The 27,409-nt window shown below is 34.3% G+C and overlaps 1 protein-coding gene across 4 annotated transcripts in view; it reads right to left on the bottom strand.

The window, feature by feature from the left end:
- Positions 1 to 25,859, bottom strand: part of nkd (NKD inhibitor of WNT signaling pathway naked cuticle) — a 33,451-nt gene extending 7,592 nt beyond the window's left edge. For 2 of the 4 annotated variants that reach the window (XM_088203819.1, XM_088203820.1), the window contains exons 1-2: positions 25,493 to 25,712; positions 4,909 to 4,973 (exon numbers count right to left, since the gene is read on the bottom strand). In XM_088203819.1, the coding sequence (XP_088059945.1) occupies positions 4,909 to 4,942 (34 nt within the window). In that variant the 5' untranslated portion in view covers positions 4,943 to 4,973; positions 25,493 to 25,712. Of the gene's footprint in view, positions 1 to 4,908; positions 4,974 to 25,492 lie in introns of all 4 variants that reach the window. The other 2 variants (XM_088203817.1, XM_088203818.1) reach the window with 2 other exon arrangements.
- Between the last annotated feature and the right edge of the window lie 1,550 nt (positions 25,860 to 27,409).

Genomic DNA, 27,409 nt, shown 5'->3' with positions numbered 1-27,409 from the left:
GCGGAGGGAAGAGGATCAAGCGATAAACACACACGCGGGGGAAGTAACTCAAAGCGAGCACTCTCGCCCCGATTAGCATAAATATTGGCAATTCCATGTTATTTGAACAATATGGACGTTTTACACAAACCGCAAATTACACACGATGGCAGTCCGCCGATCGAAGCGCCGTGTATATAATTTAAATAATGACGGTTCTCGTTTTCTCTCTATCCATCGACTATCTCTCTTCCGCGCGCGCCTCTCCGAAAATACGTTTTATAATCCATAAAAAAAGTTTTTATCTCCGGACGGACCAGCTTCTATTTCTAACCATTGTGAAACAAAGAGAGGCGCAACACTTTCACTGAAAAGATCGACACCTCCAAAGAACGGAGCTAAATTTTTGGTCTGGTTTTTAAAATCTGAACTGCGGTTCCAGGGAAAGAATGCCCCCGCATTCCTGCAGTCTTCGTCCTTCCGTTCATCCATCTTCCGCGTTTCCCGAGAGCCAATCAATGAGTTTCTACAGACTGGCTCTTGCCATACGGCGCCGGTCGTACGTATCAGAAACATTCCTCGCGAGAAGCCTAACGTGTAATGTCATCCAGAGCTCCTCAATTCGCGAGCAGTTCCATCAGTTTCCGAACGAAACTATCTAAGAAACGAAGTTACGCTCGAGAAATAAAATAATCGAGTTGGACACCTCTGGCGAACGCATGCGTCGGTACAAGAATGTAACCGCTATAAGCCATAAAGTGTCGGCGACCGTTTGATCCCTTCTTCTGAGGCCGGGCCTCGCCGCCACCGGCTTGTACGAGTTTTTTTCTTCTCGATTTTTTTATATTTATTTTATTTCGTTTTATAACTAACCCACTATGTGACATAACCCACATAATTTACGGGTTATCAACGTCACAATCTCTTTCGAAAGCCGCGGAATCGCGAGTTGAAAAAGAATAGACACCATGCCATCGTCATAATACGCATTTTTCCGAGAAGAAATCTGGCTCCGAACGTTGCTGTTGTGTAATAGCTCGGGAGAGAGAAAAAATAAAAGAGGGACCCAGACTAGTGTCGGAAAGGGACGGAGCCCACTCTAAATCATAATCTCGTTTGAAAAGGATCTGGGTTCTCGGAACGCCGAACCGAGAAGAAAACAAAATCAAGCAACTTCTGGCGGCAAAATGCTATATACGACAGACCGCAACCCACACACGCTCACACGCATGGGACTCGGGAATCAGAAATTATCTATACAAGGGACGACTGCGGTCTACTCGACATTTAAAAGTTCGTGGCGAAACGAAGAATCAATCAACGTGATGACTAAGCCCCGATGGTTTTAAAAATCGAACCTAGCATTAAATTTCAGAGATTTATAACGTTTGATGATAAAGATATGCAGAATTTATCTAATAATGATAGTGATATTGAAGATGCATTGTAGTGATTTTGACAAGCATAAAACGAATGACCATTGATACACATTTTATTAGATATTAGTTGCAAATGATTTTTTGGAACTTTTGATAAAGCAGTTATTATATTTCTGGAACTCATCCTCGATTTACATCATTGAATCTTTAATATCACAGATGCAATGTATTTTATTTGATTGTGCCAATATATTCGTTTTACATGATTTGTCGTGGAATATATGCATAAATAAAATATTGAATCGTGGTAAAATATACTTATTTTATATATGTATGTATGTATGTTACAAGTATGAATTTCAAAAATGCATACATTAACAAGTCAATGTATGCACTGTCAAATCACTTCAGTTACAGAACACACAAAATAATTTATGAACAATGTAACTAATAATTGTATGCTTGCGTTTGTCAGAGTATTCAAAACAAAATAAAAATAATATATTTATTAGGTATTTTAAGCATCGAGTATTGGTCAAAGTATATTCAAACAGAAGTTTGGTCAATAGGAGGGCGCAAAAACAATTATCACTTCTCCGACACCGTCGCAGTGGGAACGCTCGTTACCGAGCGTTCCCACTGCGACGGCGCCGACACGATTTTATTGCTTTTGACGTGGATTTTTGACTTCTGAGAAGTGATAATTGTTTTTTGCTCTCTCCTATTGGTCAAACTTCAATTTAAATGTGCTTCATTCGATTCTAAACTACCACTGACTGGTCAACTTTTACCCCCCCCCCCCCCACCCCCAGAAAAAGCTGAAATGACGTTTCACAGTTCAGAGTTAACACACTCATTAGGTAAAGCATTGATTCGAAATCATCATCCAGCAGTAGGATATTCGTTTTAGGCAATATATTTGGAACTTATTGATATTGAATAAAGAACTTGATTTATAGTTTTTATTTATAGCAATTTTTCGTATATAGTATAATTGAAAAATAATGTAAAATAAACATCAAACGAAAACATCTATAATATAAAACAGAAAATATATGTCTGTCTGTCACAAGAACTCCCGTATGGTATACAATAGCGACGTGACATTTACTCATGTAATTCTAGCTGCAGTTTCTGAGCTGAACAGCGACGTGCAACGACCGATTATGTGCTACTGCAATACGGGAAGATATTGTATATAGCCTATAATAATATAATGTTTGAAATAAATTATAATCTAACGGTAAACAAAATAATAAAAAAAACGATTAGTCACAGATTTTTTAAACAAATTAAATTCATTTTAAATGTACCAGGATTAGATTTGCTTATCTAATGATAACGATAGTGATATCGAATCAATTAGAAAAAAGGTCGGTTACATTATTGATAACAGTAAAATTAGCTATTATGATTTTTTAGAACTTATTGATAATCAATGATAATAAATATTTTTTATGGAACCCATCCTCGATTTATATTACTATATAAATATTATTAAAAATAATAAAATAAAGCAATAACTATTCGTTTGTAAAAATTCAGTATCAAAAAAGATAATTCTAAAAACTAATTTAAATAAAAAATCGTTTAGGTAATTCTGCGAATTTCAGCCATAGTAGATACCGCTGATAACCATCATATTTGCAAATGTTTTACGAAGGAGTAAATCAATTTTTTAGAAGAAGCGTATCATTGTTTTGCATTTCGAAACAAAATACAGGTGCATACATTTTGGATTAGTATTTGGAAAAAAAATATATTGAGAGAAAAACGCCTACCTGTGTTGCTCAAGTTGTATAATATAAAAAAAATTAAATTTCATTCGAGATAGTATAAACGAATATTTGTATAGTTGAAATTATTAAAAAAATCAGCAACTATAAAAAACTTAATTTAACTAAAAACTATATAAGAAAATGATTGGTAACAGATTTTTTGGTTAAATAAATCCAATTCTTATATGCAGATTTTATCTAGTTATATTAAACCGAATCATAAAAAGGTGGTTACATCATATTTGTGCTAATATATTCGATTTACGTGAATTTTCGTGCTGCAGCGTAAATCGAAGGACAGGTGTATTTATTAATATTTAAAAATAATATTAATTAATGAGCTATTTTAGCTCATAGAGAATATCTTATATTTAAAAATATAAATATCCTAAATTTACCTAATAGAAAAGTGTGTTGATATTTAATTTTTTGTTATCGCACTATTTTTAATTCAATTAAATTTGTGCAATAACAAAAAAGTGCTACTTTAGATCTGATGATGCTAAAAACATTTGTGGCGAAACGTTGAACAGTAAATAAAAAAAATCACTAATATAATTACAACACAAGTTTTCAGATTCATGGGGGCATAAAGAAAAATATAATTTTAATTTTGGCGCGAAAATTCTGAAAATACAAACAAAATGTTGATGTTTAATTAGTTTGCTATTATTCCCAAAGTTGTGAGATTTAGTGGATCTAATCGCATAATAGGAATATATAGATTATCTCAATATTATTAGTATGCTTATTTTCTCAATACAGGAGAAATAAAATAGTGTGCAAAATTCATTAATTTTAAATTATATTTAGCTGGTTGTTGAAATTCATACTATTGCTTTAACATTTGCAGAAATCATAATAATTGTGTATATGTTTTAGCATTTTAAAATTGGGTCTTGTGCCAAATAGTCGCTCATGATAGAGTGGAGAGGTTTAAAACGTATAAGACGATCAAGAAGAAGAAGCTTATATAATATATAAAAAAGCTATCTTTGCGCAGTTTTTAAAATCAAATGGAAATTTATATCATATCCGTATTTTTAATGATTTTGAACTTTGAATCATAAATTTGTGCCAAAACATATCAATTGTTCTATAACATATGCACAGATATCTATCAGATTATTGCGGTTAGTGCTGGAAGATAATTTTTCTCACTGCACAAGGTGGTGAAAACCTACGTTTTTTTCTAAGCGCATTTGAAGAAGATCTAAAATGCCGTCACGGTCGACTTCTTAGGTCGCCGTTAATCTATACCGTGGAAGTAGAAGTAGATGAAGAAAAAAGCCGAGGACTAGTCACGAATAGTTAGGGTTGGTTTTGGTTGGTATTTCATAAACATCCGTTGATAAATAGGCGGGATGGAAGACAGCTCGATTCAAAGTCCCTCCGCTGACCGGCGGCTGGTCCTTCCAAAAAATAATTACGTGTGTAAATGGCGCGGCAATCAGCACTCGGAGCGTTTCTTTTTTAGGCGCTCGCAGCTGGCAGCCGCTTTTTGGTCCATTGTGGAGAGGCCGACCCGGCCGAAATAATAACACAGATAATGGCCAGGTACACCGGTAACACGATCTGACGACTCGACATTATTGCGCGCGTGATCAAACCGAAATGGTGCGCGACCAACGGTCTTCGAATCGGTTGCTTGACCCGCGTGGAGAAATATAATGAATATTTTCATAAGGTTTCTAGAATAGAAGAGTCTGATATCTATCATAATAACCCGTCTCAAACACATTAGTTTAAATAAAGATTTAAGCAGTACTTACAGTAGCTACAGAAGTTCATGTTTCGGTAGCACATGTGAATTGCATACGCAATCCTTCATGCCAACCTTAAAAAAAAGAACCAGAATGAAGATTTTATACGCTTGATTGATGCCAACCTTTACAAAATGAACAGAACTGAATGAAGATTTCATATTCTTTGAACAATACACAGTTTAGAAACCTGTTTTTATTTTTTACGCACGGGCGTGTATCGACAGTGATAATACATTTTGCGCTGCGCAGCCTAATATCGTTTTCTCGTGAATATTGCAAGGATGAAATTATCTTGTAAGCCTAAATATATCTCACAATTTCTCCTTGTATTCAAAAGGAAGCAATTGTGTAGCAATCGTTACGCATTGTTCATTTATATATCTAAAAGTTTATTTCATATCATTTCTGGTTAAAAAATTATAAATTATTTGTGAACGCTGGCCCGATATATTTATTGTTTATTTGTAAAAACAACACGCAACACATTGCCTATATAAAGCAAATCTTTCCTATAGGAAGACAGGATGTAGTAACTAAAATGCTTATCTGTAATCCTTAAAGGGGTTGGTGCAGTTGATGGACAACTTCTGGCAACAACCGGCAAATGATACTTAGAGATTAGTAAATTACAGTAGAAACTGCATTACCAGTTCTTGGAAAGGACTTTCGTAAACCGAAATACTTAATAAAAAAAGGCGAATAATATTCGTGTTCTTTTTAATATAAAACAAACTAGAAAAATCTTCAGCGACACGCGTGAACTCAAAAAAGTAACTCGAAGCACTGCATGGGCAGCGGGAGAGGCTCAAAATGTACGTCCAGTGCAAGTAGTGGGAGTAAGCTATTAACTCTTTTAGTGCTAGAGGGCCGAAAAATCGGCCCATACTATTTATGCAAAAATTTTTCACAAATTTAAACTTATTCGATTTTTTTTCATATATAAGTTTCTTCTAAGTAAAACGGATACATTTTCTCTATATCTAATCTATGACGTTTTATAGTATTTTTTGTTTGTGACAAAGCAAGTAGTCGCTAAGCAATATTTTTTTTTGAAATGGGATGCCACTTAAATAGCACTTTAATATTTAAAAATTTTTCCCCATTTTGATATTTTAGATGTTTCATATTTTTATAAATTAAGTTCGGGCAGTGTTCGAAAATTGGTGAAACTCACAAGATTGTGAAAGATTGTAGTACTAGAGGTAATAAAAGGGGTGCTGCAAAGCGATGAACAATTCGTACAATATGTACGAAATGTCAAATGGGCTTCAATGCAATTAATTAAAATAATTAGTATTATATATTGTATTAATTAAACATAATTTTTTTTGCATAATTTAGGCGAATATGAAAAAAATATTGTTTCTTTATAAAAAGAAAAAATGGATGGATGGATTTCATCGACTAATAATAGATTTTCTAAATAAATTTGTGTACCAGATTTATTTTTGTAAAATATCCATATTATCACTTTTTATTATCATACACATCATAAAGAGCACACGGTTTTTTTTATTTTAAAAGAAATATATAAATATTTTACTGAAAAATGGTTGATTTTTTTTAGACTGACATTATTGACATATATTTTTATAAATTATATAAAATCAATAGATCAACAGAAGAAATTCAGAACATAATTTGTAACATAGTTTGAAACATGGGAAATACAAAGAACTAAATTACATTATTCAGTAAGTACAGCACTCTGCGAAGGAAAAAATAGCTGATAATTTGAAGATTTTCTTATCTCTACTATTATACCTATACCTAAAATTAAAAATTGAGACCAGTTAAAATGTTGCCTTGTATGTAAAAGGTTATGGAAGAAATGGTTTTCAAGCAATTAAAGAATTTTATTATTTTATAAAATCGGGATTTAGAGAAAAAGTTTCTACAGAGACTGCATCACAAGTAGTTATAAATGATTGGCTGTTAGTTAAGGGTAGGAACAAAATCATAACTTGTAAAACAATAAATTTAAACATTTTAAAAACTAAACAAAGTCATTGGATTTTTGAAAACAAAAACAAAAACATTTTCTTGGATTTCAAGAGAGCTTTTGAAACAATATACAGAAGTATAATGTAAATTTTTTTTAGAGATTATAAGTTTAGAGATTAATAAATTATGCTTATTCCAAAGAGGAAAAAAATCTCATGGTGTACTACAATAGTTCAAATTAGGACCATTGTTTTTTTTATATTATATTGATATAATTAATAATATCGAAAAATGCAAAATACATCTGTTTGCAGACACTTTAATTTATTGCATAGTTGTAGATAATAAGAATGATGGTTAAAAAATAACGAACTTAAACAAAACGAGAATAAAATTATTAATTATAAAGACATGTTAGATAATAATATAAAATATTTAAGAGTAATTTTAGATAAACATTGTAGTTACATAATCAAAAAAATTGGTAGATAAATAGGTATATTATCTAGGTTGAGAAATATGTTAAGTATAATAAATACAAAAAAATAATCTACAATAGTATTATATTGCTCCACTAAAATTATAGTGCAATATGCGTTATAAATTAGATAAGACGATGTTGCAAAAATTAGAAAATAGGGCAATGAGAGTACATAGTTTTAAATAAAAATAGATTTACTACTTTTAGAAGTATGGTTGAAAGATTGGATATTCAAGATGAATGTTTTAGTATTTATACACGTTAGAAAATTTTAATAAGTACATACTTAATAAGAAATAAAAATATAAATAGATTTAATACAATTTAATGATAGATATGTAATGGAAAACGAGTACTGCCAGGGGAATATTGTAACAAAAATAAAATGTAGCGCGTTTACGTATTTTTTGATTATATAAAATTAAGCTATATTAGCTAAATAAATAATTTTATTCTAATTATTCATCACGATATTTATCTGTGAGATTAGGAAAATCTAAGAAAACCTAATCTGTTATGATCGATCAGATAAAACAGATCTCACAGGTGCGATAATAATTAAAAAAACACTAGGGTTCATACAGGATTTGAACATAGACCTATTAGCCAAAATTTTCTAATTCAACTTAGCGCAAATACTGATCTAAGAATAAAATACACACGTAGAAGAATTACAATAATGTAATAAATTTGAGCTGTCCGCCCAGTATTGCTCAACATTTTAGAATTTTAAAAGCACATCCTTGAAATTCCAAATTACAAGTCTACTTTCTACAGAAGTGTTGAAATATTGATATATAAGATTTACAGTTGGACAATGATTCAATACTGCTGTTTTAGCAGTAAAATGTGATTTTGAATTGGAAAAGAAAATTGACTGAAAATTAAGAACGTAAGGTATGCTATGCGCGCACACGTTGATTCCAAGCATTCCAAATGTTCAGTAATTGAATCCTCATAAAAGGATCAAATTGTCAAGTCGTAAATTGATACGCGGTACCAGTTGATAGATGTCGGTTTTAATCGCGTCTACCTCCAGTCGGCCGAGCGAAAAGAGCAGTAGCTTGACAGGAGGGCGTTCTCGAGGAAGTAGCTACCCACCGCCGAGCGGAAGAGCGACCGTTTCGACGTAAATAAGGAATAAAAGTGCATCTCGTTTGTTGTGTTGTGCTCCAAGGCCGCGGTCATCTGGCAACACCGCCTCGGCTCGGCCAGGTTCAACAATCTTGAGGAGAGCGAGTGGCGCAAACCGACCGACAACCACTCGCCACGGACCCTGACCTCCGTAAGACCGATTTCGTTTTCGAATTACAACCACCGAGCAGATCTATGCTAATGTCTTGTACAGCCTCTCTCTCCTTTACGGTGCCGTTTGTGACACCGGTGCGAAACGAGGAATCTCGCCGGACGGGTATGAAGAATAAACAAGACTGTTTACTATATCGTCATGGGTAGTGTTTCTGTTAATCTCGACATTTCTCAAGAAATCCCTTGATAAACTCAAAATAATGATAAAAACAACGCGATGGAGCAGCCGTATGAGGTGTCGCTTATAAGTTGAAGGTCCTGGGTTCAAATCTCACATGGAACTATTTTATTTTTATTTTTATATCAGATCTAGAAGACCGGAGATAATCATTATTTTAAATTATAATTTTGATACGATTGGATTTTGCTATATTTGCTTAACAGCGGGAAACAGCTGCCGGCTTAGTGTTTAATGCAGGCAACAGATATTGTCTTCCGACAGAATCGGAAATATTTGAGATGCTTCTAAAGATTCTAAATTTCTATAAAATATATAATAATTATTGACATATTTATTCGCAAACCATGCAATCATTTAATCAGCAATCAAAATCAACTTTTTAGATTGTTTTCTGCATCAGCATATCCAATGTTTCAAAACCATAGTAGTATTCACATCATCAAATTACTTTAGAATTAATATAATATATCTCTTCAATGTATTAAATATAAAGAACATAGTTGTCTACGGCTGATTTGATTTCTCGCGGTTCTACCCCGCAAGTACCGTCGCGAGCGACAGAGACAAGCATATCACCGATAGTAGGCATAGAAAGAGACGCAAGACGGAACTGTCGGAGGTACTTCTTCCCTTGGGTCGCGCCGCGGCCATTGAGCGTCCGCTGAGGATATGCATCAAGATGAGATCATCCGTTGAATGAAATATAGTCCTCGGCATACATCAACGTAAAAAGAGGAGGAAAAACAGCTGTTGAACGCGTCAACTCTACGCTACGAGGTACTCATATATCCAGCAATAGAAAACGTCCCCCGCATCTTCTCGCAAGTAGACGTGTAAAGAGCTTTCTTTTCACTATGTACATACATATGTATATACATTTTAGGCACGAAGGCTAAAGTAGTAATTAGAGCTGAGATTTAATGAAGTGTAAGCATACAGCTGCGTCGGCGAGATGAGTGGTGTTGAGACAATGTAGCTGTACGATGGCAGTGTGCAATCTTTGGAATCTCTTCCTTTGTTGCGGATGTCGGAATTAATTGCTACTCGGCAATTTTGTCACATATATAAAAAAAATATGCTAGCTTACAAAAACATTTTTTGTATGTTCACGCTCATTGCAGATTACAGTGTGAATCAATGTCCGAGTGTTAATTTAATTAAATCGTGGCTTAGGAAGTTCGAGGAGATCGGTTCAATGCTAAATAAAAATAAAGCCGGACAGCCATGGAGCAGGAGAAGCGAAGAGAATATCGTGCAAGTTCACGAGTCTGTGCGAGAAGATCCGGGCTTGTCGACTCGCAAGCGTTCTGCTGCTAAAGCGATACCAGGATCAACTTTGCGTCAAATTTTGAAACTGCACATGAAACTACACCCATATGGAAGATTGAGCAACCTACCATGCTTCCAATGTGACTATACCGGTAGTGAAAGAAAAGTTTCCTAACAAACTGATCCCCAACATCCCACGCGCTTTGTATCATAGTGTTTTAAAACATAGGTGCCCGATTCGAGGAATGTCAGCGGCGGGATGGTGGACATTTAGATGACATTATTTTTAAGACATAATTTTTCTAATTGTGTTCTTTCAGTGAAATAAACATTCATTATCATATCATTTTTTTATCAAGTTTTCAAAAGTGCATAAACTTATGGCCACCTGTATAATTGATGTATTATATTTAAACTGAAATTAGGAAGCATGCGTACATAATCATTATAGTTAGCCTAATGCGTTAATGCCGTTAGCCCAATGCGTTACAACGGTGTCAACACAACTACTAAGAAGGTAGTGAGACGCCAGACTGAAATTGGTATTATGTTTCATAAATTATAAGCAATTATCAGATCTATAGTCACTATGCACTTAAAACTATATTTATTGATAAAGTGTGTTATAATCATATCTAATCAGATGCATCGCAACTTTTAAACAAACATATTTTAAAGTCACTGATTTTTTTTATTGTGTTGCCAGAAAAATAATGTTATATATGTATATATCATGGGCTTAAGCGAAGGTCGCGTCACTAGCTTAGCAATAATAATTCGGTCAGCAACAGACGCTTCATTATTATTTTTAGACTGGAAGACGAAATTTACATAATAAATTAAAATATATTTTACTGAGGATTGTAAAAGACTTTAATTTGATGTTGAAAATCTATGCGTGGTCATCCGCCAATAGAAACACTCACTGTGAGATAAGGAAAATTTAGGAAAACCTAATCTGTGATAACAGGTAAAAAATACAATTTCGAAGACGAGATAGATAATGTTAAAAATATTAGGATTCATATGGGATGGTCTATCGTGGTAGTGATATTATTAAAACGATCTCGTAGATATAATTAATTTATGTTACTCAGATTGGCCAATAAACCTAGAATAATTTTTGTTATATTTTATTAAAAATCTGATCATCATGACTTGACAGGTTTTCCCAATGCGTCATGATGGCCACTATACTAAAAAGTTTTATTTAAAATTTCATAAAATTTGTGTTCAGCAATGACTAGACAAAATATGAATTTTATTTACTAAATTTGGTTTATGCTTTCACTAGTTAATGTATGCTAATCGCAGGCGACCAATAAAAAAAGAACAGTGAGCACCTTATGAGTAATTCTTTGCAACGAATCCTTTTTCCTTAGATAAATGCACAAACAATTCTCTGTTAAATAACACCCATCGAGAAACACTTACTGATAAAATATTTTAAAAATACGAATCAGAGAACTGCTTTTGATAAAGTTTATAGCTTTTATGGTTGTTGGGACTGGAACTGGAAGACGTTCGACACTACCATTTTAGGAATTTTTCACATAATCACACATACAATTTTGTACCGACTATGCAGTCCCGATCAGAACAGGTGGCTTAGTTGTTCCAATACTATCTGGATTCTATATATATAAGGTATATCAGATCTTTCTTAAAGTTGCGCACCTGATGGCCTCAATGTTGAAATAAAAGGTTTACGCGTACTTTTCTCTCGATTCACAATCGAAGACACGAGCGCGCGGGGGCGTGCAGATGAATTTGGTTCAAGTTTGATGGCAACAACCGAGCCGAGATTATTGCCATCTCTCCTTTGAAGTATCATTCCGCGCCCATCTGCTTTCCGCGGGAGAAGGACGCACGTCACGTGTGCTCAGCGCGGGTCCTTTGATGTCACACATCAAAGGACACCCGCTCCCTTTGTCGAGCGAGAGAGCGACTCGAAACTGTGTCCCACTCTAGTTGCAGTACTGAGAAAATGACGAGACAAATGTGAATCTGCTGCACACACCTCAGAGACCGACCTTCAAAAATCGGCCACTCATCTCTCCGGAATATTGATCGACGTTTTGCATCTTGCTCCGTTACTCGGTTCGATTATTCCGCACACGTTTGCCGGTTGTGTGAATGAAGTTTTTGGATGGTAAACAACACGTTTTTGCGCGTGCGTCGAGATCAATGAAATTGGCACGTTATCAACGATTGACGAGGTCGAGTGCAGACGAGTTCCAAAACAAGGATCGAGAAGTTCGGGTTCTTCCTGTCGTTCGGTTCGGATCTGTTGTCGAGCTCGCGGACAGATCATTAGGCTGAGTCACACGCTCATAAATATGCAAAAGAGCAGACGACCACGATGCGGGCGGTCGCCATAGTTTCCACGTTTGATCAATGAGAAAGGATAGTCTTTTTTGGCAGTTAGTTAATATGCAACAAACGATTGTTTATATATTTGATCCTAGCGACGAATATCTATGGACTTTTTTCTAGTCGTCAATTACTTTGTGCCGATTCAATTCAACTAACGGATATTACGCTGTCACAGCGGAAGGTGTCGTTTTATTCTAATTACACACGAGACAGCTAAAGTTAACCTATAGCCGTAGTCGTGAATTCAGTCGTAAATGTTGATGGGAGGGTTTGGTGAACTGCAAGTAAGAAGAAACCGCAAACTGATTGAATAGTAGGTACAGGATAAAACAACCGTTAGCTGTATAATTTGCTGAACTTCGCGAACTTCCTCGAGTAGTTCTATTCTAATGTTGTTTTAATATGAATAGGAATACCCGCGTGTCCTCGTAAAAGCGAATTGTAATTATGAAACATGAAATATGGTTATGTTATCGTAAACTTGATCGATAAAAGTAGAGATTTATGTGGTTATTAGCCATAAATTTAATAGTAAATGGTTTATGTCTTAAAGAGTATAGATTCTGTGAAATTATTAGACATGAGTTGACCAACATACCTATCTAGAACTTTAGATACACAATAATTGATTCATAATTTCACATACTATAATATATGACATAGGGAATTTACTAGGCGAATTAAGATATCGCAAAGTTGATAAGACAAATTTGTGCATTTCGTCATTTCACCTTCTTAGAATTTACACATTAAAATTTACCGAAACATCGAAATTACGGTACAAAATTAACAATGGAGTAAAAGTTCAAGGAAATCAGATTTTGGTATTCAAATATACCCACCCACTCATTTTACTGAATTTATTTAACCCTTAAATCATATTTATTATAAAACAATCTCAATCTTACTATATTCTTTGAATATTCATCAATCCCTAAATTATCTAAGCGATTTACCAAAGTTTTGCATCTAATATTTGACCCAGAAATCGTCTCGATTTGCTTTAATCATTTCACAGTATTTTTCTCTAAAACGTCTCACGCGGACCCACCTTTACCTATGCAGCGGTAAAGTACATTTAAAAATGTTCGTATAAATTTAATTTTTAACAAAAAAACTATGATTTTATTTTTTAAATTTGCTGATTTTTGAGATAAGAATTCACAAAATACAAATTTCCGTATTAACACGGGCATGACCGGGAAGAGGTTAAAGCAGGTCAGTGGCTCCTATCTTTATTTATCACAAATTTATTAGTACGCAATCCAGTTTGGTATTAACTGATTTTTACCATTGCGAATAAAAAAAAAAGGAAACTTTTTTTACTAATAAGTTGATACAACTTTTGCCGAATGAGATAACGACGTTTCTCTGAACCAGATTAAAACTTGTTTCCAAGAAATCGAGACTTATCGGAAAATAAAATCGGTCATAATATATTAGGTTAAAAAGGAATACATAAAGTTTCAATGCTATTTGCATTTTTCTCGCGAGGTAAATCAAACATAATAAAAGGGTACTTTTTAAAAATATATGTATAAATATCATTACAGCTTAAAATCAATAGATTTTAATGAAAAACTCATCTGTAAGATTACGAAAATTTATGATGATCGATCGGAATCATAATTATACTGGGCTCGTATTTTTTGGGTCAGAATCTTGAACACGATTGTGATCAGAATTTATATAAAAAAGGTCAGAATACATCGGTCTGAATAAATATGGCCAGGATAAGTATTAGATGATCAGAATATATATTAAATAGTTTGAATTTAAGAATTGGACTGGATTAAAATTGATCCTGATATAAATACTGACTGAAATTTTGACAGATGTCAGTCAGTATTTATAAATAATAGCCAGTTTTATTACTTAATCTGGATTTTAACCTCAAGGTCAGTTTTATGATTGATCAGCTTAGGCGGTATCAAGGTGTTTAAGGGCCAAATTGTCGCAACAAGTGTGCGCTCCGTCGCCGCTCTGTCGTTATTCCCGCTTCGTTCGTTGCTCTAATTACTTTGGTGATTATTGTGCAAACGAAAATTTCGTACTCAATATACACATATGTATATATAAGAATATCTGTGCAACAGTTTAGACGCGAGCGAGATATCTCATAAGATATTTCTAAAATAAATAATTAATCGCCCATTTATAAATGCTATAATATTTTTTAAATTTATACGATCGTCCTATATTTTTATTCTGACCGTATGCTATTTTAATTTTGATACTGGCTATTAATTAGATTTATTTTATTTTCACCATGCTATTAATTAGATTTTTATTTTGACCCAAAGTTGTTTTAAATTCTTACCATTTAATTTGTTGCCAATATATAATAATCATTAATTCCGATATTCCAGACATTATAAAAATTGAAATTCCATACAGGATTCAAACCGAGGTATTTAGGGTATTTTTAGTCACGAACTTATACCACTATTCTAAAGTATTCCTAGATTAACGCGGTTAAGGAAAAAACGTATTTTTTTTAAATACTGCAATTTAAACGTAATTTGGTTATACGCGCATGGGTATGGGTGGCTTATTCACACTTTTTTAACTTGACCTACATCTGGAACCTCTCCCACTGCCCATGCAGTGTGTCATGAATTGCTTTTTGGAGTGCACGCGTATCGCTAAAAGTTCGTTCTATATACCTTGATTTACGCGATATTTCCTCGAACGTATCTACCGCGTAAATCGAGGGATGATTGTACAATACAATTAATTATATTATATAGTATTACAGCTTATAATCAATATATGCGACTATGAAAGACCTAGCTCGATTTCATTTTTAAATTTTATAGTGAGATTAAGAAAATCTAAGAAAACCTAATCTGTGATGTTTGATCAGAATTATAATTATATACTAGTAACTAAATACGATAGAAATTAAAAAAAACACCGACACTGAGCTATCGTGGTGGCAATATCATAACGATATTCTCGTGTATATAATTAATGTTGTGCTATTCAAGTAGACAATAAAAAAACCGGAAGTTAAGAAGAGTTTTAATTAGAGCATCTCAAACCGCTCCTTGCAATTGTTTACTCAACCACTGTTCAGATTTTTTGCGCTGCGCTGCTAAATTATACATCTTGTTATTACTTAAATTTACAAAAATATTCTCATTGATTTTATGGTAATTTATAAGAAAAAATAATTAATTTAAACATTTTTAATAAAGACAATCAGTTTTTTTAAAAAAAATATATTTTTCTTATAGGAAACATCTAAATTAATTGAGTGTTTTTATTATAAATTGTGAGAATATTTTGGTAAATTTTACAAAAATATTCTCAAATTCAGTAACATTTTTTCTGACTACAAGAGTTCCATCTCACTTCCTAATTTAATTTTTGCAATTATAAATTGCTGGGGAGGAAGTACTGAGAGGACCAACATATATATTATTACATTAGCGAAATTATAATGACCAGCAATATCGGGTGCAATAGACTTATTATAATTATAATGACTTAATATCGGGTTGTGTATTTGATATTAGCCGAATTAGTTTAACTATAAATAAGTAAAAAAAAAATAAGCGGTCTGAGAAGTGACTAATTCATTCAAGGAGTTGCTAGATCTGCTGCATTTCAAAAAATCGTATCGTTTCTGGAGCATCCACGTAAAACCCGGTAAAATCCACAATATTTCATCATAAGGCCAGTAAGTCATTTTTTTCGAAGACAATATTAGTTTATGATCAAGTAGCCAATGTTATCATTTCCTTGATTAGATCGGAATCTATTGTGTAAATTCACTCGTTAAAGATGAAGGAAGGAAGATGAACGTAAATACTAGATAATATAGATAACGTCTATCAACGACAATATGGCGTCGTAAACTTCTTTATCTGGTGATACATGTCATGCTAATTTACCCAAAAGGCTTTGGTTCCAAACTTTTTGAGGCTCGAGGGACCGATACTCCAAGATTAGTTCAAAGAACAGTAAATCATTCTCATAGCTGTTTAGTCATTGGGTCAGAGGTTAGAAAGTTTTACTCAAAGATACTGGTGCATTTGAAAAACAACATTTTGGAATCTGCACCGGCGTTTGCGACCTCCAAAAGGTTAAAATAAATATAATGACCGATCGACCTCCAATGGTTCGAGAAATAGAAAATCTCAGCGGCATGTCTGCGAATCATCGTCAACCTTTGACTGCACACGGGCGCCAAGGAAAACAAGAATTCTACGGAATGAAGTGATTCATCGGATGATAAACAAACAAAAACTGAGCTAGTGGAGCCGAGTAGATAGGGCCTCGGAGCTTATCGCGCACATGGCGCGTAACGAGTCGGAAAAATCAGTGTGTATCAATCGCACTAGAGTTTATCGCGCGTGTGACATGGACTTCAAAGAGTACCGCATTATCACTATCCGGCTCGAAATCTTGACAGCGCCAAAGTGCTCGACAAACAGAGCGGCGCCGACCAACAAAAGGCAACCCATCCGGACTATGTAATCTATTTCATTCGGCAAGTTTTTACATCGAATATTTTACGGCACAGCTATATTGGTTTTGTGTGCGTGTGTGAGATGAAACTATTTAAGGACTATAATAATAAAAAATTACATTTCAAAAGATATACGATCATAAGCTTATTATGCAGAGGTGGGGGACGGATTTATTTGGACACAAACTAGGCAGCACTCTGGAACACTGACGTGAAGGCGGTGAGAGCAACTTTTATTATTTGGTGGACCGTGACTCGTCCGCCGGACCATTATTTTAACATTTATGTTAAACTATTTTGATCAATAGAAGCGCGCAAAAAACAACTATACCTTCTCAGAAGTAAAAAAATCACGTCAAAAGCAATAAAATCGTGTCGTTGCTGTTGCAGTGGGAACGCTCGGTAGTTGCAGTGGGAGATGATGGCTTAGCAAAAGTCCTTATGAGGTTTTTCGAGTTATTAGAAGACATAAAAAAAGTTTCCTCTCTGATAGAGGTGATAGTTACCTACAATTAACAAACAAAGAATGGTTATTTAATTTATCATTTTTGCCAGACTTTAGCTGAAAACTTAGTGATTAGAATCTTGAATTACAAGGCAAAGATAAATATTTATTAGATATGATAAGCAAACTTAAAATATTTTTAAGCATTTCCTGTGCATTGAAAAATATTTGCGTATATAACCGGATATGACTCAATTCGACCCAAACATAATGATCCTCGGAATTAAAAATGTTGAAAAGCAATTGAAGACCAAATTCGATGATTTGATAATATCACACATTTTCATCAAATTGTTTACAGATATCAAACATAGAATAAATCGCAAGTTAAATCTTTACAACTAAGCAAATAAGAATGAACTAGAATTGAAAATAATCAAATTTCAGAATAATTTATAATTGGAAATACAGACGACCCCCCCTGTAGAGTAGAGATTGGGACTTCGTTATAGGAATACTGCGTTATAGGGGGGACTAAGCATACAAAGTTTTAGGTTAGGTTCTTTCAATTGTATTTTGTGAATTTATCGAAATCATTTTTATGTATTAAACGATTGTATTGTATTTTGTTTGTAAACAAGAGCACGTGCCCTATGTTCATATTGCGACACGCGCGCGAAGAATGTCCTTGAATTTGCGAGTGCCAGTGGAGTTTTTTGAGTTATTTTTTAAAATCCGTAAGTCTACAACATTTCTTTTCGAATTTTATAATATTGTGTTAACAATTTTTCTAATTATTTTTTAATTCAGCAGATTGCTCTGTGGAATAACCGTATTGAATAAATTATTATATTTACATGGGTTTTGCATTTAAATTTTGAAATAAAAAATTAGCTAAGTTTGGAAAGATTACGTATTATTTTAAATGCACTAAAATTTTAATGTTGGATATAAAGTGTCATAGCATATATCTAAATATATTTTATGATTCATAAGATTTATAATTGATATGTACATAATTAAATAATTTTATTATAAATTAGAATGGTTGAAACACCCTGAGAAGGGTACATATAATGTATTAAAAAACGCGTACATTGATTTGCTTGATTAACATTTTTCCATAGCTATACAAAAATAAATATTTCTGTACTGTATTGTGATGAATATCACTGGAATGTTATAGCGCGACAGCGTTTCGCCTGTCACAGAATACGTCTAGCGAAGTCAAGGGACAAACAGTAACAAAAAGTACGCTATAGGAGACTGCTGCATACGCTATAGGAAACTTCGCTATCGGGGGAACGCTATAAGGGGGTTTACTGTACACTAAAGATAAATACATATTGTGGCAAAAAATTAGTGTCTTGTTTTGCCTCTACATGTTTGGCTAAATCCGCATTTTCTGATTTATCATTTATAATTTTTAAATATGTGTATATTTGGTGATTCTAAACAAATTTTTATTTTATTTTATTAGTACGCGATCCACAATTTGAGGTTTACTGATTTTACCATGGTGACCATATTATTAAAAAATAACAATCATTATAAATCTGTGTTTTAAATTTGACGTTAACACGTCACCTAATTAAAAAGTTATAATACGTCCTAACTTTCGTCCCATTTCCCCCGTCCCATTTTTTAGAATAATGGTATGCAATGTGTTAAAAACCGCAAAAATCCGCAGCCAATTTTATATGTATCATAAAGAGAAAGACCTAAGCTTTATATTGTATATAAAATCTACATTAAAAAGTGGTGGGAAATATAACTAATGATCTCAAAATTAGAAAAAAAAATAGGAAAAAGTACTAAAAAATGGTACTTATTCAAAACAATATTGTGTGTTTAATATGACAGCAACTGCAACAAAGAGCTATGAAACGTAGAATCACTTATCTGCTTTATCACAATCAATGGTTTGGATTTGTAAGTAGCTACACAAATAAAATAATAATAATTGTCCAATGTATGAGTATGCAATCGACACCGAGAAAACGATGCGTGCATTCGAAGGGATGATTGACTTCCGACCGATCGTGGGGGTGCTAGCGTTATGCAAGGAGTGGGGGAATTGTTGATTATTATGCGCAAAATTATCTGCTTTACAGAGCAACTTTTTTTTACCTGCGCTTAAATTTTTATAATCGATTTTTGGCCGCCCAGATCGAGCAAATACCCCACCGTGCGCCGCTCAAGAAACAAAACATGTTTTCGTGGTTAATTATTATTAATTAATTATGATAACTTGCTATTCAAATTATCATAATTTTGATGACTAAACCCAACATGGCTGGTAATATTTTTTCTTAGCGTAAATAATAGTTTATTGCGAGAGAGAAAATAGTCTCGCGCGGCACTATCGTCGCGACAAAATGCTCGCGTGGCATTGAAACGGTTAAGTCGCTAAATCGAAGCACATACTTTTGGAATGTGCACTTATCTAGGATCGTCGTGAACGTGCTATATTCTCGATCAACTGAATGCGATCTAGTGTCTCAGTAGAGAGAAGTGCTATCTATCGGTCTCTCAGGTCAATCTTTAGTGGGAATCGCGTCATTCCGGATGCGTCGCCAGTAAACAATTCTGAAAATACTGACCCCGAAACTAGATACGGAACGGCCGACGTTCGCCGGTTCTCTTGCCGAGAACTCCAAAGATCGACCCCCATCAAACGTTATTGCTTTCGCTTCTGCGGTCTGTTTTTATCATCGGTTTCGATTTGTTTGTAAACAACGCTGAGACGGCGGTATTCGAATATCGCATATTTTGGCACGAGCGCAGAGGTGGAAGAGATATATGTATATATATGCACGTGTAGTGTTCGAGTCGCGAGAAAGTTAGCGGACGCGTGCAATTCTCGCGCGACCTTGACTCTGCAAAAACTGGGTTCGAATAGCATAACAGTATAACAGCGAAACGTTGAATTATGCATGCGCGTCTCGGAGCGATTTCGGACTTTGCCGCGGAAGCGACGGTAAAATACCCGGACTCGGACACGGCGAATTTCAATCGATTCGAACCGGTCGACTGAGCAGCGACAGGATGTGCACAATAATGCGATTCGATAAGAGAACCCAATTTGTTTCGATAACGCAGAAAACATAATCGAATCAAACTGATACAAACATGAAAACAATAATTTTATAAAACGAGGAACAAGCATTAAAATAACTGAACTTTTAATTTAAAGGGTTTGCCCTCATAAAATGCCTAAACACAATCTCAATAGCTAGAAGTCTTTTATTATAACATTGTTTGCGGTCCTTTTTGTGCTAAACACACGTATACTAATCACTATAATTGAAGTGTATGTAAATATAATTGAGTGGAACTCAACATATACTGCATTATCTAACTCGAAATAAATAATAAAGAATAACTGACATAATAAAGATTTTAGTTCGAGCCTTACAAAATGAAAGTTACAATTCATAAAAACAAGGCTTCAACTGACACACATTATTAAGTTTGATATTGTTCAATTACCTCATTGTAAAAAAATGCATACTCGGCAATGAAATATACATTATTTGTACTCAAACATGAAGTATGCATATCCCACAAAACCTAATTTAAGTAAGCTACATTTTAGCTAATTCAAAAGAGTGTACTATTAAATGACAATTGAATGAATTAAGTTGGAAAATATATATGCAAACAACGTCTAAGCCAAATATTACCTAATATATATCGCCGTACATGTACGGTGGTCGATCATTCACAGTTTGAGGTGCACATATATAAGTGAAAAAAATTAAATATTATATTTGTATTGAATACCAGTGAATGAAAATTACGTTTTATATGTCTAATAAATGTTCTGCATTGAAGTAAAATAATGGCAATTTAAACGGTAAATACATACTACCTAAATTAATGATAAAGTTTTTATTAAGTTACGCAATACGTTTTTTGTTCGTGTGTCGAGTTAATCTGTTCCACTGTACATATAATAATAAAACATACATAAAAAAATATGTTGTATGTATTCATGTAACATTTAAAAAAAATGTACTATAAAAGTCAAATAAATTATCAAATATTTATTAAATTTTGGTACTTGTTTTATTATCACGGCGACACTTGAATTTGACAGTTGCGAAACGTTCATTTACTGTTCAAACCCAAATCTAATGTCAGTATGGTATATTTGTTTAGGTTTTAGTTTGAAGAGCACGGGAAACAGTGGGGGAGTAACAACTGATGGTTTTTGAGCGTGGCGCCGTGCTTACTAACAAGTAACATATAGTAGCACTTATCGCAAGAATCAGGTAGATTTCGGCATGAAAAGGTATATTTTAGATTTTTATAAAAAAATGTTTTATAATTTGAAAATCAATTATGGAACATATTTTTGCTAAGGATTATATTTTTTTGAATAGCCGTAAAATCTAAACAACGTCTAGCTGATATTAATAAGTTTAGTGGAAATCTTATTAATTATAAACTATGACTTGGTTCAATTTTATATTAATAATTCATCACGATATTTAATCGCGAGATTAAGAATATCTAGAAAAACACTAGGGTCTATATGGGATTAAAACTCAGCCTTATAAGAGATGTTAAATAGATGACATGGAGCGAGATCTTTTGAAATATATAGTATTTCTATCGATATGTACCTAAAATTATAAATTGATATGATAAAAAAACGATAAAATACAAAGACGCATATTTTTACATATACTCAAGTGTGACTAATGTAATCAGAGTTAATCTCAGTGAAATTTTACACAAATGATAAAGAAGTAGCATATGCTAGGCTAACAACTACATTGATCAGTGGATATTATATAATTCATTACATTTTTACAAAAATATTGAGCATTTCCAGCAAAAACCGTTTTCCACTGTAGAAAGTATAATCTCAGATATAAATAAAAGCAGAGCGCATTTAGTATTTTAGCAAGTTGTGCTCTAATTGCAGTCTTGTAATTATAATGAAGCGGAGTCTTCCTTTTACTATGTATAAATTTTACATATTGGAGTAACATTCTATAACACATCTAAAAAAAACTAAGCGTACCAATCAATCAGCAATGGTAAAATCTTGTACACTATTCGACGTTCTCAGAATTTGAGATTAGTAAGTTGTAGTGTAGCAAAGTATTAAAAATTAATGGAAATAACAAGTCGATGACTAAGACATGGTTCGAATAAATATAATTCTAATTGAACACAGATTCGATCTTTTCCTAATCTCACGGATCAACATCGATCGACTAAGGCCTTGCCGATATGGTAGCAAAAATTCTTTAATCTAGTTCAAAGAGAGTATTACATAAAAAACAAAAACAAATTTAAAATTTAAAAAAATAAAATAAATGAATATCGAAGCAAATTATTATTATTACCGAGGCGGATAAAAACAAGCGAATAGTCCGAATAATTTGAAAAGAAAACTGATGAACCGCAGCAGCAGGTCGGACTGTCGGTGGCGCTGTCAAAAGTAGCCCGACGGGTTTTAGACGTGGAAGAGATCGTGAGCGCGCGTTTAAAAACTTCAAACGCGCCGCGCGTTTTTTCTCCTCCTCTCGATCTCACCATATCTCTCTCTCTCGCGCGCCAGAGCCGGAGGAACGTTCGGTAAAAGCGATCGCGGGGGGATTTATCGAAACTTTGACCCTCGAGCCAGCCGGATCGGCCGGCCGGCGTCTTTGCGCGCAATTAGTCGGACGGACCTTTGATGTTGCGCTCGGCACCGAAACGAATGCCCTCCGAAAACGACGCGTGAGCCGCAGATCGTCACTCCCGTTTACCGTCCGATCGCAGCTTACTAAGGATTTTTTTTATTATAACGATATGAAGAAAAATGGTGCATTAGTTGTCATAGTTAGTCACGCCAGTGTTGTACTTTTAAATATTTTTAATTATTCAGCTAGGCGTGGGCCCAATGCGTTACAACGGGATCAATTTGAACCAGTTGGATAAGTCAAACAGACAGTTTTTAATAATAGTGCATAAAAAATTGAGTCTGCTGCCGTGGCTTGAACCCGCAACCTCAGGGTTACTAGTCTGAGACATTATGATATGTGCTATTCCGACCCTAAATTTACTACAATGGGTTATTTAATGATTATTTATTTGCAGTGTTAAAACGTTTCCATCAATTATATTGTCCCTATAGCGATATTGAATTCGTCAGTTTTTTAGAATAGATTTTGCAACAAGTGGCTTTACTGTAAAATACGCTGACAATTGTTTGTCGAAACAATGGACTACCTTACCTGTGTATTACAATAGTTTTGTTAGGTAATGCGATCTATTCCATTTCTATCTTATCGATACCGTTTTCGCAAGTTTAATAAAAATACCCTCTTCTTTAAATACAAAGGAAGGAGAACAGTAAATTATACTCGTAGATAAGATACACTTGTTGCATTTAAGAAAATATCATACGCAATAAAAATGGGCGCAATTTAATAGGAAATTATTTTAAGAGATATGTGCATTTAAATAAATGCTTTATTCCATAAAACGAGTTCATTGTGAATTTTTGTGAGGTAAATCTTCACATTTTTTCTCTGGAAAAGAATTCGTTATTGCTCCAACAGTAATGCAAACAATTCGTTTTATGGAACAATATTATTTTATATATTGTTGACCTACACAGATATGGATTGGATTTTTGCCTCTGGGTGCCTTTTCCCTTGTTTTAACACTATTTGCAGCTAACAATATCTAACATTGCCCTTTGCTTAATTTTGTTTTTATAAAAACAACGAATAAATCAAAGCTTTTAGATCGCGTGTTACATTGTGCGTGTTCGTTACACATATAGTTATAATTTACACTGATAGATGCAATGGCAAATATCTTCCATATAAGTGTAATTAAAGTGTTTTTAAATGGTCTAGATCAGGGGTCTCCAATTACACGATCGTAAACATCAAATAAATATTCATTCGGATACTGGTAAGAGACGACAGCAGATATTTTACATACATTTGATTTTTTTCTGATGAATGTATATACACGATAATTTGTTTCTGACTTATGGTTACATAAGCAAAATAGTTTGAAGACTACTGGTCTAGATGTCGCATCAAAACTTATTTTCGCCGGGAGTCAATAAGCGTGAATTTTTGATTATTTTAAACCAGTAGTCAACAAACCTTTTTGGTTGCGTATAAGACAAATTTTTGTTTATCTAGGATTTTTTTTTTAATAAACATACATATATTTTTTTTGATTAAAAAATATATACATATATGTATGTATGTCTATGTATGCATGAACAATTTTAGGTAGTAGTGAATAATTGCAAAAAAATATTTAAATAAACTATTACTATTATTATTTAATAAAAATATTTAAATAGCAAAAAATCTTTGACAAAAGTTGATTATATTCGTGAAAATTTTGTTTTGTTTTGTTTTATTAAATAATTTTTAAATAATGTTATTTTCAAATTTGCTATTTAAAATTCTGAAATTGCACAAGTTACATACAATTTTGAAATGAAAAATCAGAGGCAGCTCTTTAAAAGTTAATCTGTCAATCCAATTCTGGAGATTAAAAACTTGTATTGCTAAGAATGACATACGGTTCCAGCAGGATGGAAACACTGCGCACACAGCCAGAACGACAATGGATTCTCCGTGAACTTGGTGGTGAATAACTTTTTTTTCGAGAATGTATGTCAACAAACCACAACAACTCAAGCAGAAATCATGCCGTATAGCAAGATAGTGGAATTTGTAATATTTCATACATTAAAAAACTTCGAAAGAGTAGACAATTACTCATCGAGTTTGACCAAGTGCCATTCATAATTAGAGCGCAACGAATTAAAACTTCAAAATAATTGGTATATAATAAAAAAAAAAAGAATTGCTTGTATGAATTGGGGCCGTTTTCGGCTCGCGGGCCGGAGGTTTTCCGTATGTGTTTTAGTAATTTTCGTACTACGTGCGTGCAAAATTTAGTCTAGTTGGCATGTTTGTTTTTTCGTTCGATACGTTTTTAGTGAATAAACTTTTTGAAACGCAGGTGCGCCGCGGAGTCGTCGCGTCGCACGAAGCGGCGCACATGCACGCGCGCATGCGCGGAAGCACGCGCGCACGAAGCGCTCTTTTCGAAAATCGCTCTCGGACGTACCGGAAAAGTGCTTGCAGCCCTGCGCGAACTTGGCTCTCCACCAGCGCAGCAGGTGTGCGGCCGTGGGGCGCTGGCGGCGCGGGCCTCCCTCGGCCGCGGGCAGCGCCTCGTAACGTCTCATGAAACGGCACACTCACTGGAAGATCGCGCGAACATAATTCAACCGCACGACGGAGCGCCGCGGCGAGCGACCTCCCCCAACGAAGATCGCGCCTCGACTGCCGAGGCCGACGCCGACGGTGGCGCCGCCAACTTCAATTTATTTTTAAAACGCCGCCGCCGCGCACCGCTCCCGTCTTCTCCGAGGGCGAGATCGTCGAGTTTCTATTTACGAACGTCTTTCCTCTCTCCTCTCTCCTACGGCTCTAGGTTGCGATTTTTCACGGCCGAGCGCTCATCGCCGACGATTCGGGGTGGCGGAGTTCTTCCATTTTCTTACAATATTAAGGGCGAACTGGGGAATCTGTCCCTCTTTCAATATGGCCAGCAAAATACAACTCATCTAATGAAATACTATGAATCTAAATAATTTTGAAATTTGCCCCCCCCCCTCCCTTGGAAAAAGCTGAAATGACGCCTCTGAGAAAATCTAAGATATATTTTTATCAGTAAAAATATAATTTACCTGGCGGATGCTAGTAAAATCATATAATTTCAACTTTATCATTATTTATTTACATGCGACGTATAAATGTTACAGCGAATGTGTATTTTTAGTCAAATTATATTTTCACTAGGGAAGTCAAATATATTTGCACCAGCTTATATAATAATTAATATATTTGAACTAAAATGGTGCTCTAAAATGTCTATGAAACTCAATATGATTGCTGTTCAAATCCAAACAATAAAAGTAACTAAAGCTTTAGAACTTTCATCAGGTCAAGTCCAAAATACAAACTAAGCCAACGCATCTTTCAGGGAAAAATAAGCGTAAGAAGAAGTACAGTTAGTCTGCACTTTAAAATTTGATAGCTAACCTTTCCGATATTACTACGGACTACTGATATAAGAGTATTGGTTAAAGTGTATTCAACCCGAATTTTACTATAAATGACTTATTTATTACAATTGCTTCGCTTGCCTTTCTGTGAGGTATTAATTTTATTAACAGAAAATGCGAATCTTCGTACGGGCATTTCATTGACTATGTTAAAACACAGACAGAATGAACTTTTTTATAATATTTTTGGGGTATTGCAAAGTTATATTTGGATTTAAAAAAATGCGATATCTTATGTCGAAATAATTCATTTACCTTTTGAGTTAATAAAAAAAAGTCTCGCATAGTCAAATTCTATGTTAAAAGTTAAATTCCAATCAATTGTTAAATAGCCCATATCGAGAATATTATACAAATCCCACATCAAAATATTGAATATATTGGGGGAGAGTTTTTTAACCCGTCGCGTTGGCTAGCCTGATGTTGTTGATATCGGCGCGAACTTCAAATCACCGGAAGTGGAGCATTCGATTCTTCGAAAATGTCACATTCTACGAGTGCTCTCTATACGCAGACATTTCTGGAGAGGCCTGCATGCGTCAAGAAGGGCTTGGGATGTATGAGGCGAGGCTTGAGGGGGGGGACTAATGGCCACGGCACACCTGCCTCGGCACACGTATGCTCGCACACACACTCTCAATCACAGTCAGTGGCACTCCCGCTCGAGCCTCCTCTGTTCATCCCTCTTCGTCACAAAATCTGATTGATTCCGGAACGAGAAGGGGCGTCCCGCAATTAAATTAATCGAAAGCTTCCTCGTTTATTTCTCCTATAAAATATATTTAATCAATATTGGAGATGGATGGTTTTGATGCATGAAGTTCTACTGTCACATATCAGCAAGATGGCTCTCTTGCGAAGAACTTAAAAAAATGGATTGTTCTTCATACTTTATATATAAAAAAATAATCAAA

Source organism: Plectrocnemia conspersa, unplaced genomic scaffold, assembly GCF_051122295.1.
Source record: "Plectrocnemia conspersa isolate PC_06_02 unplaced genomic scaffold, ASM5112229v1 ptg000014l, whole genome shotgun sequence".
Lineage (NCBI taxonomy): Eukaryota > Metazoa > Arthropoda > Insecta > Trichoptera > Polycentropodidae > Plectrocnemia > Plectrocnemia conspersa.
The sequence above is the reverse complement of the archived record's forward strand: the minus strand, read 5'-3'. Positions and strand labels throughout refer to the sequence as shown.